The sequence below is a fragment of the Patagioenas fasciata genome, chromosome 4 (genome assembly GCF_037038585.1).
Source record: "Patagioenas fasciata isolate bPatFas1 chromosome 4, bPatFas1.hap1, whole genome shotgun sequence".
In the NCBI taxonomy this organism is placed as follows: Eukaryota; Metazoa; Chordata; class Aves; order Columbiformes; family Columbidae; genus Patagioenas; species Patagioenas fasciata.
In genome coordinates this window covers 9,364,656-9,377,888 of record NC_092523.1, presented here as the reverse complement: position 1 = coordinate 9,377,888, position 13,233 = coordinate 9,364,656, and the positions used below count along the sequence as shown (strand labels likewise).

The window sequence follows — 13,233 nt, the reverse complement described above, 5'->3', positions numbered from 1 at the left end:
AAAGTGAGGGCACTGTGGCCAGCTACAAGATACGGGATCAGCCTTTTGAAACGCAGCTTTGTCTGTACCGAAGTTGTCCCAGTGGCCATTATCTTCCTTGTTGCTCTGAATAGCCATTGTACATTTAGCAACACAGGTTAAATGTATTTCTCGATTGTGCATATAATGCAGAATAATTCTAGGAGCTTGAGGAGCTGTACCAAGAACACATTTATACGAAAAGCTATATAAAGGAATTTAGAAGTCCCCGCTAAATGACTTTTTTTGTTTTACGTTCTGAAAAGATTACCTCCTCCTGCTTTTAAGTTTTATTTTTGATGCCTACTTAGTATAATAGGTCTTTTTTATAAAATTAAAACTATAAAATAAGTATTGTCTTAAATACTGTTTCAGCAGATACTGAATCTGAGCTTTCCATTGGAACAGACAGAATAAGTGCATCGGTTTTACTAATGCTTTAAAATGTGGTGCTGAGTGCTGAGGTCAAAAGTTCTACATCATTTGCTTTTAATTTGACTTTTTTTTTATACTCCTGATATCTTTGAGGCATTGGTTGTGGTTTGAATTTGTGTTTTCACGTAGGAGAAAATACTGGTTTTCTTGACCATGAGAGATTTGCTTACTTTTTTATGGTATGGAAATGCCTCTATTATGTAAAAATTAAGTGCTCTCTCAATTTAATTTTGTGTTCACATAGGTAGTAGAATTGATTGACAAAGAAGATATTGATATTGGCACCAGTCAGGTTGCTGAGATTATGGCACTGCTTCAAAAAGAAGAAAAACTGGAAGAAAAAACAAAAGCAAAGGAAAAGCACGATAAAGAAGCTGCAGAAGCAAAGAATTAAGCTTCAGAATCTGAAGCTAATCCCAATTGTAACCAAAACCTTGTATATCTTCTGTGTCTAATGGCTACATATTACTTGAGCTTTTGTGATTATGGGAAGTGTTTTGAGCTGATTGTAGTAATAAATCGTAGGTTTGTTTTCTGACATATGGAATGAAATTTCCATTCATCTAAGAAATGATTTACTCTCGTTCCATACAGATGAAAACAGAAGATGCTTCCTTAGTAGTACTCCTGCCCACAAAATCATGTATTTGCACTCATTATTGTGGTACAGTGATCCATTAAACTTGCAAGTTTGCTGTATAAAGTAAGCGTATCTATCATGGAAAAATGTTTCTCATTTACTTCTTTTCATCATTACATGGGGCCCAACCTTGTTCTGCTTCTGTCTTTTAGCTTTTTCAGAATTTAATACAAACTTTCCCTTCTGTCACAACATTACATTTTTTGGAACCTATTGGTGAAGATTCTGTGGCTTCAATAGTAGCTCTTTAGATTGAGTTTTATTTAAGTTAAATATCACTAAGCTGTTGCCTCACTGACAGAGAATGTGACATTCTGATCACTCTCATGAATTCGTGATTTTTTTTTTCTGTTGAAGGGAAAATCAGATTTATTTTTCCCTAGAATGGAAACTTCCCATGAAGTTTGCTTCTTACGGGTGCCTTAAATTTCTTAAGACTAGGAAATAGAGGATGTCACTTCTACTCAAAATTCCATTAATTACTAAAGCATTGGAGTCACAGGAGCCTTTAAAATAGTTTCAGAACACAATCCATCACACAGTAAAGTGAGATAAACTGTTTGTCTAAATAGCAAAATGAAAATTATCGTAAGGGGAAAATGTCAGTTGTGGTCTTTTTTGCCTATATTTTTTAAAACTACGGTTATCTTTGTACGTTTGTCATTTTTCATCTGGTAATTACTTAAACCATAACTAGTTCTCTTGCCTCTCAATTTTCATCTCAGGTATAAGATCACTAACCAGGTATAGTCAAAGTACATAAAACTTTCATCTCATGGCCTTGCTTTTTGTGCAGTTAACAAGTCCTGTCTGCTGCTGCCGGTGCTTTGATTACATCATTGGCTTTCTAATTAATTGATTATAATTACTGTCTTTAACTGTGTGGTTAAATACTGACAGTAAGTCAAGCTTTACTCATTAACATCTGTCCTTAGTAGTACATTTTTAAGTTTAAAAACTAAAATACCAACTCTGGGCTATTCCATAATTCCTGGTAGCCTACATTTTCCACTCTTTCTTAAAACTGGTTATGAAATACACATAGTGTGACTTGAACCAGCAGGGTTGTGGTTTGGTTATTTTATTTTATTTTTATTTTGGACCCAGTATTATAAAACATAATAACATCCTTGATTTTTGTACTCTATAGAGAGCACATCTTAGGGCGCTGTACACAGTGACATTGAGGTGGGCAGTTAGTACTTAATCCTCTTAGTTGTAGGTGCATATTTTTGTAGAAAATGTTGGCTCCCAAGCATATTTCAGCATAATTCCATGTTCAGTATTTATCTAGATTGGCTAAATTATTTGTAAAAACTCCTTTGAAGTTAGTGGAACAAAAAAGGTTTTGAGAGTCTCCTGGCTTGCATGATGGACCATTGTATTTAGTTGTTTCCAAAACGAGATAGACAGTAACATGTACAGTATGGTTAATTCTAGGAAAAGGGTCAGTGTTCAGTTCAACTCTAGAGTTTGTATTCTGTACAGTCTGCGAAGAAATCTCCTTACAGTAAGGTTCTCCTGGGAATTACTCACGTTGTATCTGAAGTGTAAAACTGCTGTGACAAAGCTGAAATTTCACATCTGTACGATCTCTGCAGTTCATGTGCCCCTGAACGAGGGGGCTGCTCTCTTGGAAACTGAGAACAACTTGGGGATTTCAGCATGAAAATCAGCTTGTAGATTTTGAAGACAGGACTTCACTCGGTGCTTTTTTAAGCCAAAACTTATCTTAGCTGAAAATGCAAGAGTAAAACTAATTTCACAACAATACAATTTAAAGACTAATATTACATCGTATAGTTTCCAATTAGAATTAATGGACTTTGAAGCGCGCTAAATTTTGCAGTAGCATATCTTCAGTTTGAAACCAATGTATAACAATCTTACTTGACATTCCTGAAACATGAAAAAGATACTCTAAAATTATCTGCTACCTTTCATGCAATATCAAAAAACCTAAGAATTGTGTGCACTCGAGTGCATGCACATTTAAAACAGGGAAGTAGCAGAAAAAGCTGCTTTTGAAGATTTATTGATAAAAGTTTTACAGAGCTTTAACTGTCCTGACAGTAAATTATTTGATTGTATTATCTAGGAGTTTAAGACACTTGGCTTCTGTTCTTTTTACGTGTTTACTGTTCACTTAAATTTTCTGTGGATTAAATAAGAAGGGAGCCAAAAATAGCTGACTTCTTTTTTTTTTTTTTAAATGAAGAATGTCCTGTATAAAATAACTGTGATACATTTATTGAACATTTTTAGCTTTTGGACTTGTTTGCAATTTGGAACAGGTTCCATAAACTACATGTAAATGTCAGTCACCAATGTCTGTTTTCCCCTGTTACCCAAAGCATTTAAAGGACATTCGCATCAACCGTAACAAAGCGTTTTTGCAGGAAATATCTTCCTTCTGATGCTGAAAATAGGCAAACCTGTGACAGCCGGACTTGAACACATGTTCTGCAAGCTTAGAAAGGTGAGGAAATCCTGGGTGATTCCCATTGACCCGGTTTTAACCTTCCCCAGCAGCGATACAGAAACTCCAGCACACCCCGTGGCTTCAGGAGTACCCTCAGTTCATGAGCTTTTCCTTGTCTTTCATGTTGACCAAAAAACCCGAAGCTGCAGTACTTTCAGAGGAAGGATGACTTCCGAGTGTACAGTAACCAGTCAAGAACTTTTTCCTGAATTAATATTTAATTGGGAGATGTAAATATTTGTTTAAATAATTAAAGGATGTGTGAGATTTCAGCGACCTTGTGACTTACACAGGCAAAGCCTCTAAGCTCAGAGTTAGGTGATGGGTAAGGCTATTGTTGGAGTTCAGATTCAAATAAAATCAGATTTTGATTATAAACTTTTTGGGGGAAAATGTAAAACATATTAAAAGCTTTTTTTAAAGAAAAATAAATACAGCAACAGGGACAAGGAGTAGACTGCCATTTCCTTTTTCCCTTTAAGCAGGTTACATGACCTATTTTATTGAAAAATTTGATTCCATTTCACGTTAGCTCAAAAGATGGTTTGTACTGAGATTTTCATCACTGGCTGCATGCTGTGAGACTGAATCTGCCTGCAAGTTAAGTACCAGAAAGTGAATTCATCGGTAGTTGGTCTGCAGGTCTGCATGCAGGTAGGGAATGTTCTCTTGGCAGGACGGTACCTTGCACTAACGTCGGCTTTGTCTGGGGGAGAAGTTACATCTTTTATACAACTCCAAAATACTTCTTGTAACTTTATATCTACACACCTTGCTAATCACTTAAACTTTAGCTACTTCAGCATGTATTTAAATACTTTTAAATTGTTTATATTGAAATATTGGGTGTATTTAATTAAAAGAATAATCCCATATTCTGTTATTTGTATGTATTCCAAGTTTTGCTTTTCAGCTGAAGAATTTCAGCCCGTGTTCCAAGTTTAAGTTGAGAATTATTTGTGCTCTGAGCATACTGGTCCTGTGTTCGATATAATGCAATATAAAATTTTTAAGTTAATGAGAGCTTGTGTCCTTTGTTTAGTTGTAATAAATGTGTCATTTTGAAACCTAACCTCTCCGTTGTTTTGCTGTTGATTATTTAGTGTTAATTTAATGTTGTTCGAGTGAGATGCCGGTCAGAGCTGGACAGTGATGAGCCGAGTGTTATAACTGAAATGTTTGGGGTAGAAGAGGGCAAGTGAAGGACAGATCTTTAAAGCGGATGGGTTGTGTGGGATTTGGGGGCTTTTAATTCTTGCAAAAATTCTCTTGAACACATGTGGGACTGCTTGCCTGGTGTAGTAAATTGCGCTAAACTATTCTTTCTAACTATTAGGCCTGAAAGTGGGGAGCAGTGTACTCCTTAATGTAAGGAATTAACTGAAAGGTTTAGATCTATTCCAAATGGAAATGTCTCCCTAGGAAGGATCCGTGTTTGCTCTTCGTCCAAGTTAGGGGAGAAAACACATCTGTAATGGTTCTGGAGAATGACTGTTTTCACAGTATCGCAATATGTTAGGGATATGAAGGGACCTCAAAAGCTCATCCAGTGCAATCCCCCTGCCGGAGCAGGAACACCCAGATGAGGTTCCACAGGAAGGTGTCCAGGCGGGTTTGAATGTCTGCAGAGAAGGAGACTCCACAACCCCCCTGGGCAGCCTGGGCCAGGCTCTACCACCCTCACCGAGAAGTTTCTTCTCAAATTTAAGTGGAATCTCTTGTGTTCCAGCTTGATCCCATTACCCCTTGTCCCATCATTGTTTGCCACCGAGAAGAACCTGGCTCCATCCTTGTGACACTCACCCTCTATATATTTATAAACATTAATAAGGTCACCCCTCAGTCTCCTCCAAACTAAAGAGACCCATCTCCCTCAGCTGTGCCTTTCACCCCTGGTTTTGCAAAATTATATGTATTACTCTGTAATCCTAATATTCTTCACGAAGTTGATCTCAGCATACAGCAGACTTTTAAGTCTTGGTCGTACCAAATAATACACTTTTTCAATTGAATGATTCCTCATTACCTCTCTTCCTGAAGCTTTGGCCAGCAAGGTGTCCCCTGCACATCTGGCCCCTTGGAAATGACCCAACTATCTCAAAAGGAATTTGAATTGCTGCTGCTTCAGAAGCTTCAGCTCTCACCTTGGCCCAGCTGTGGTCGGCACTTCCAGAAATGCAGAGCAAAGACGATCCAGGCCCAAAAGAGGTGGAGGTCCTGTCGCATAGTTCCCTGCTGACAGTATTGTCCTGGCCACTTTCAAACAGGATTTGGGAATGTGCAAACATTGCATCTGCTTTCCAATGTCAAAACATTTCAGCAGGTGCCTGGAAACAACCTGCTGCCTTGAGATGCTTTTAAAATAACTTAATAGATAAGGTAGGTTGGGTTGCAGCTTTTTCAATTTTTTTGCTTAAAGCCAAATATCAAATAAGTGGCTTTAAAAGTAGCAGGACTTGTTCCTTTTAAGGTTTTGCTTTAAAAAAAATCCTTTAAAGACAGACTTATCTAGGGTGAATAGGACTGTTGTGCAACACCGGTAAAACAGACTAGCAGAGACATCGTGGCTTTGGGTTTGTAAATTAAATGTGGATGTTGGCAAATGTGCTTGATCATAGTTATCTGTGTCCTGAAGGCTCAAGGGAGGGGTTGATATCTGGATCCAGTGTTTTCTTAGCTGAGGTATTGGCTGTATCACACAAATTGTACTATTTTCTTTATTACGCATTTAGAACAATTATCATAGAATTGTAGAGCAGTTTGGGTTGGAAGCTTCTTTTCCATCAGGCTGGTAATACAGATGCACAGAAAGCTGGGTGGAGAAGTTTCTGATGGTCCTAAAAATATTGATATAGGAGTTTTGCTGCAAACTATTTTGGTGAAATGTCATTTAAAAGGTGAATATGTACACATAGTGGTGGGGGAGCGATGGATCCCCTTGTGGTTGGTGTGTTGACCTGAGGCTCTGGAAATCTGTGTTGGGTCGATGTCTGTTCTTTTAATAACACATTGCTTGGCTCTTGTGACACGAGCCACAAAACCTTCTTGAGACTGATTGGGCAGACAAGATTTCCAGAGCAGAGTCTCTCCGTGTGAGGACCTAGTAACGCTGTTTTGTAGTGACAAGGCTTTTAAACACTGAACACAGAGAGTGACAGACCATACCAAACAGCTTCCCTGGCTAAGGAATCTGATTTTCTCACTGCTTCTATACTGAAAAGCATTTCTGGTGTTTTCTTGAATTATTCCTCAACTCTGATGTGAGCAGGAGGATGTTTGTAGTGTGTTTCTAATCCCCCATACTCTGTGCTCACTTCCATTTTTGTGTATTATTGGACATAAATCTTTCTCAGTAGTCAAATACCCCTCACAGGTCAAAATTCTTCAGGGGCTCATTAGCATGTAAAATTTTACCCTTGCCAAGCCTTCTGTGGTTTTCAAACATCAGTTTCTCTCATCTAACTGGCGTTAAAGGATTTCTGCTGTGCAGGAGATGGATCTAATTCAGATTCGCCTCTTTCCGTCTAGTATTTCTCTTTATGTATATTGGCAGAGCAGCCCCCTTCATGAATGGCCTGATTTATGTCTGGGGGAATGCTGCAGTTCGAGATGTCGGGTCTCCCGTGCGTGTTGGGAGCGGCTGCGGATTCTCCCTCCCTCTCCTTTTGTCTCAGCTCCAGCCCAAGAGCCGTACAAGTTCCTGCCTAGGATCTTCTGACCGTGTTTTCACATCCTTGGTTCAACAAGGTCTTCAGATACCATCCAAGGGAGAGCTGCTGTGAGGAGCTGAAGGGTAACTGGGAGATGAGAAACAAATAATAATAGTAATAATAATAATAACAACAGGAAGGAGAAGAGAAGAAGGAGGAGAGGAGAAGAAGGAGGAGGAAGGGAAGAGGAGGAGAAGAAAATAAGAAGTCTTAAGAGTCTTACTAAATTAAGATGGAAATAAACCCTGGGGAACCTGCAGCCTACTCCCAACTTGTAAAGGGAAGATTCTTATTTCCCCAGAATTAATCAGATAATATATCACAAAGTAATAAGCAAATCAGCAGGTTTTTCTTCTCCACCCTTCCTATCCCCCAATCTTTCCTTTTTCTCGATCCCTTACTTAATATGCAGGACTAAGTAGGAAAGATTTATGGAGTCCTTGTTGCACTTTAGTTTCTCAGCACCTTGCTTTGCACTGGTGGAAAGAGAGTTGAAATATAGCAACCATTAATCTTTCCAATGAACGTCTCTTCACCAGATGGTTTTCAGTGCTTGGTCTATGTAAATTCAGTCATTAGTAGCCTTCATCAAGCTCTGCTCTCACCTTCCTCTATCACAATTACACCAGCTCCACCGTGGTCCCTGTGCAGTCTCTGCCTGTGATGCTTTTAAGAGCAGAATGATTTTAACCTTCCCTTTGAGTCCTGTGTGTGCTTAGCGCAGGGAAATGTGTTTGCCCTTGCACAAGCCACAGCATTTCAGCAGAAAATACGTTCTTAGGATGAGCCTTCAAAATCAAGAGTGACATTGAGAGGGAGGCACATGCATCTGTATTTTTAGACCTACCTTCTGCATCAGAGTTAAACAGCCGAGTTCTGTGATTAAACTCAAGCTATGGTCCCTTAGTGATTCAGTATGATTGAATTTGAGGTGTACCTAAACCACTTGGGTCATCTTTTTCCCCAGAAAATCCTTTGTCCCCACTCTGAAAATGTGATCCTTTTGGATGTTTAGGTTTTGGACTTGTAAATTTGAGAATTGACTGATATCAGCCCCAAAATACTCCCCAAATAAATGATGGGGGAGGAAGCATTAGCACAAACCCCTTATTTGTACATCCTAGCACTTTCATGATCAAGAGAAATCTGATCTGGAATATAACTCAACCACCCTGTTTTCCCCAAAATAAGACAGGGTCTTATTTTTCGCTCCAGAACTTCTTGCTTTTTTACATTTATAGCTGCCTGGACACTATTTCAATTGACTTTTAAAATTAACTGAAACTAGGGTTTGTTTTTGGAGTACGACATCCTCCAAAAACATGAAAAATCATGCTAGGGCTTATTTTTGGAGTAGGTTTTATTTTCAGGGAAACAGAGTAGCCAGGGTCAAACAGATCTGTAGCAGTGAGTGGAATGGAGAGGAAGATCACAGAATAGCAGAATGGTTGGGGCTGGAAGGGACCTTTGGAAATCATTCAGTCCAACCCACCTGCTAAAGCAAGTTCACCTAGAGCAGATCGCACAAGATGTGATGGTGTTAGTGTTTCAGTAACTGTAATTTACCCTTGAGTGAGGAGCGTACTATAGTATTTATTTTAATTTTGTGTGTATGAAGATATCCTCAGCCAAGATAAGTCTCTGAAACCTGCAGTCTGTGCTCAGCAATTGATTGCAACATGGATGTGATACAAATTGTATCACCAAGCTTGATACTCTTATTGAAGTCGTTGGTGAGACTCGGGGACTTCAAGAAAATGGGCTAACGTCTTAAAAAACATATCTATCTATCTATCTATCTATCTATCTATCTATCTATCTATCTATCTATCTATCTATCTATCTATCTATCTACCTACCTACCTACCTACCTACCTACCTACCTACCTACCTACCTACCTATCTACCTATCTACCTATCTTTATGAAGCAATATAACAGTGGCTGATAAAGCAGGTACATGTCACCCAGCCTAGAGGGAGAGTCAATTTACCGGTCCCAGCACAGGGACCAGCATCCCCGCGAGGTTCCCACCCCAGGAACTACCTCCGAGCTGCAAAACAAGACACACGGACGATCCCCCCCGCACGCAGCCGGTGCGGGGCTGTGCGGGGGTGACACCTCACTAGGTGGCGTTCCCCGACCGCGCTCCCAGCGCGGTTCTTCCCTCCTCTTTCTCACTTTCCTCAGCTTTTCTTTACATCCACTTTCTTGTTATGCACTCGCAGGCTGTTTCCCAGCTTGCTGGTTCTCAGTCTTCCTTTTCTTCCGCTGCTCACACAAGGTCGTGTCTCTGTGCTCCGTGCCCCCGCACTCCCCGTATTTCATCTCCTCTCTGTTTGTCAGCATGATAACGCTTGCAAACCATAATAAGCCTTTGCTATCCAGTCAAATGACCTGGTACAATCAGCCACTGGACTTGCCCTAATTAATTCCTCTTCGAAATACAGCGTCATTTCTAGGAAGTTCTCTGGTCTCGGTTTAAAATTTGCCGGTGAAAGAGAATCCACCGCAATCCCTTGGTGAGCTCTTGTATTCATTTGCTGCTATCACGTTGTGGTTTGCGGGGGTTTTCTAGCAGAGGAAGGGAGAGGGGAAAGAGTCTTTAAAAATAGTAAAATAAATTAACTCCCCACCCTTGGAAAATCAAACAACAAAAAGCCAAACGGTCTCTGGTGAACCTGTTTAATGCCAGTTTCTGTTCATCTGACTTGAGCTGGCTCGGTGGAAAAGCCCTGACAATGTTTTCTTTGTGGGGCTGCTTACGGGCCGTGTGAAGGTGGGGAACTCTGGAGCTGCACAGCTCCTCCAAAAGTTTCTTGACACTCTGTTAGTGACCTGTGTCCTGTCCTACCCAGAGCCCGACCCTTTGTGCTGGTGTAGCTTTTGCTTATTAACTCTTCAAGTTCAAACGCTGCTGCAGTGTTCAAATGTGCCCTGTGTGCTTGTCTGCCTTGGCTGCGGAGCATTCCATGTGACTCCACATCTAGAGGCAACATCCAAACGCTCCTGAAGATGCGGTCCTCTTGTGATGGTTTAAATCACTAATCTGGGCTCACATCTTCCCGCAGAGCCCAGCACTTTCCTGTTGCTGTAAAAACACCGGTGCCGGTGTGCTCTCCTGTGCAAACAAAGGTGGATTTGGCTCTTGTCTCAAGGGCTTAACAAATGTATTAGTCAGAGCTATAAACACTTAGTTAACAAAAACTGAAAGTCCACTCTCATTTCTTTGGTATGAGACATTTTTAGCATCAAATGCTGGGTCAGTTTAGAGTGGGTTATGCACAAGTGATTCAGCGGTTTGGATGCGATGCTTCAAATGACTCAGGCATGTTTTAAAAAAACGTAACTTGGTGAAAAGGTATGAATCAGAGAACCAGAATAACTCAGACTGGAAGAGACCCCTGGGGTCATCCAACCTTCTGCTCAGAGCAGGGCCAAATTTAGATCACGTTGCTCCCAGCCTTGTCCCGTCACATTTTGCTTGTCCCTAGGGATGGAGATTACACAAATACCTGGGCCTTGGGTCTGCCCACCTTCATGTTGATAATTTTTTCCTAATGTCTTGGTGGGTATATCCTGTGTTGCAAGTAGTGTCTGCTGCCTCTTGCCCTACTGCTGTGCACTCCCAGGAAGATTTGCCTCCATCTTCTCCACACATTCTCATCAGACAGTGGCAGATTGCAACAAGGTTCCCCTGAAGCCTTTTCTTCTCCAGGCCCAACTGGCTCAGCCTCTCCTCGTACACTATGTGTTCCAGACCCAGCCATCCTGGTGGCTTCTGCTGCATCCACTCCAGTATGTTCATGTCTTTGTGCTGAGGAACCCAAAACTGGACCCAGCACTCAAGGTGTATAAGGACCATCTCCCTTGACTTGCAGGTAGTGTGCTTCCTAATGCAACTGTTGGCCTTCCTGGCTGCGAGGGCTCTTGGTAGCACGTGGTCAGCTTCTCCATCAGGACCGGTTCTGCAAAGATGCTTCCCAGCTGGTCAGTGTTCACCCTGTACTGGTGCATGGGGCTGTTCCTCCGTTTGCCTTTGTACCACTTCATGATGTTCCCACCAGCCTGCTGAACTCCTCTGACCACTATGAACACACCACTGAACAAGAGGGGTTGAAATGGAAACAAGGAGGTCACACGGTTAATGCACAACGTGGAATAGTTGAGTCTCACTTGCACATTCAGGCTAAAGAAAATTTAATGACAGGCATGGAATTGATGACAATTTAAGCAATTATTATTAAGTGAGCAAACTACCATATGGTGTTACAGAAGCTCTGAGAAAAAATGTTAATAGAATGTTGGTTCAAATGTGAAAGTGCTAAACTCGTTGACCGACGTGTTCTAAAAATAGGGACTTGAACCTCAGCACTAATAAAAAGATAATACTCCCCTTAGGAAGACTTAACCAGGTCTAAGCAGGAAGCTTTCTGGTTGATGTCCAGCTATTTTTAAATCCTGTAATTAAATTTCTTTTCATTAATTTCTGGTCAGCAGTTTTCTTTTTTCTTTTCCCCATTTCTGTTAAGCAGTTTTGTGCAGTTGCTACGATGACGAGAATAATGGCATTCCTATCACCGTGAAATGTTATAAGTTGAAAAATTTATGTGACTTTTGTACATACTGATCTTACAAATTATAAATGACCTGTTCATTATTTACGCTACATGGGGTAAAACTTTAAACAAAAAGTTGTTCTTCAACTCACCATCTAATCGCATGTTTCCTGCCCTATATGTTTTCTAGATGTGAACTCTAGCAGTATAGATTTTTTTCAGCTTGTTTAACAGTGCTGGTAGCTGCAGTTTAGAGGCTGCTGTGCAGCAGAGCTGGAACTCACTAGACCTTTGTCCAAAACCAATGGGTTATGGGGTTTTTGTTCAATCTATAGATACCTACACTGTTTGCCCCAGGTCTTCCTGCCCGACAGCTGTTATTAAAACGCTGCCTCGATAGTTCAGAGCTACTGTTTGCTAAAAAGTGCTCTGCAGCTGTTATGATTGTTGCATTGTTTGTTTGCCTACAGCATCTAAGGGTTCTGCAAAAACAGATTAAAACCCTACACTGTCTGTTTCTACGTCCAGGCAGAGCTTGATACCAGGCAAGGATTCCTTCAGGGTCAGCATCACAAGGCAATCGGGTGACTGCAGATCACGGTGAGACCAGTGGGTTAAAAAGTATTTTCAGATGCTAATGAAACAGAATATAAAACATAACAATATCACCAAAAAAACATAGTGATATCTTCCATATTGAATTCCACACTTCTCTAGCTCCCAGCCCCAGAAGACTTGATTTACGCAATGACTTTGCCTATAGCTGCTGTCTGGCTACCAAATCTTTACATCACACTGTAGCCTTTCCCACATGGAAACCTCCTGAGCGTCTGGTGTGAGTTGAGAACTGTTTAGCTGGAAGTTAATGACTGAAATAACCCCCAGGCAGTGGTGGAGCCATGCTGCCTTCAAACCAAGGTCTAGTTGCTGTTACTTGCATAGGATGCACAACTCCTTGACACGGGGGGAGGAAATCTACTTTTTGGAAGGAGTTAACCACAAACTTACCATCAGCAAGACAAATTTCAGCAAAGACGTAAGCAAGAAGGTGTGATCCAGTGCACAAATTCCTGAAGAGGAGGTAACAGCTGGTGAGGCTGCGGCGTGACAGAGGAACATCTGGAAGCTATGGGAGACTCTAATCCAAGTGGGACAGCATGACGCCGTTTGTCTGCCTCTTAGGAGCTTTGTGGGCCAGCTCCTAGGAAAGCTGCCCATGAGATAAGGGAGATGGCTGCACCGGGTGTTGTTGAGGTCTGAAGTGCAGTATATTGAATCCAGGTTTGGGTATTGTTCCTCACTACTAATGCTGATGAGCTGTAGCAGGTCCAGATTAACAAGAATAACGAGCAGCTCATTGCTGTGAGGACCAGTTAATGGCATTACATTG

The 13,233-nt window shown here is 40.9% G+C and overlaps 1 protein-coding gene across 4 annotated transcripts in view; it reads left to right on the top strand.

The window, feature by feature from the left end:
* The window catches only part of LETM1 (leucine zipper and EF-hand containing transmembrane protein 1), a 29,071-nt gene extending 24,424 nt beyond the window's left edge, over positions 1-4,647 (top strand). For all 4 annotated transcript variants that reach the window (XM_065836153.2, XM_065836150.2, XM_065836152.2 and 1 more), the window contains exon 14: positions 698-4,647. In XM_065836153.2, the coding sequence (XP_065692225.1) occupies positions 698-847 (150 nt within the window). In that variant the 3' untranslated portion in view covers positions 848-4,647. The remainder of the gene's footprint in view (positions 1-697) is intronic.
* Positions 4,648-13,233: the final 8,586 nt, after the last annotated feature.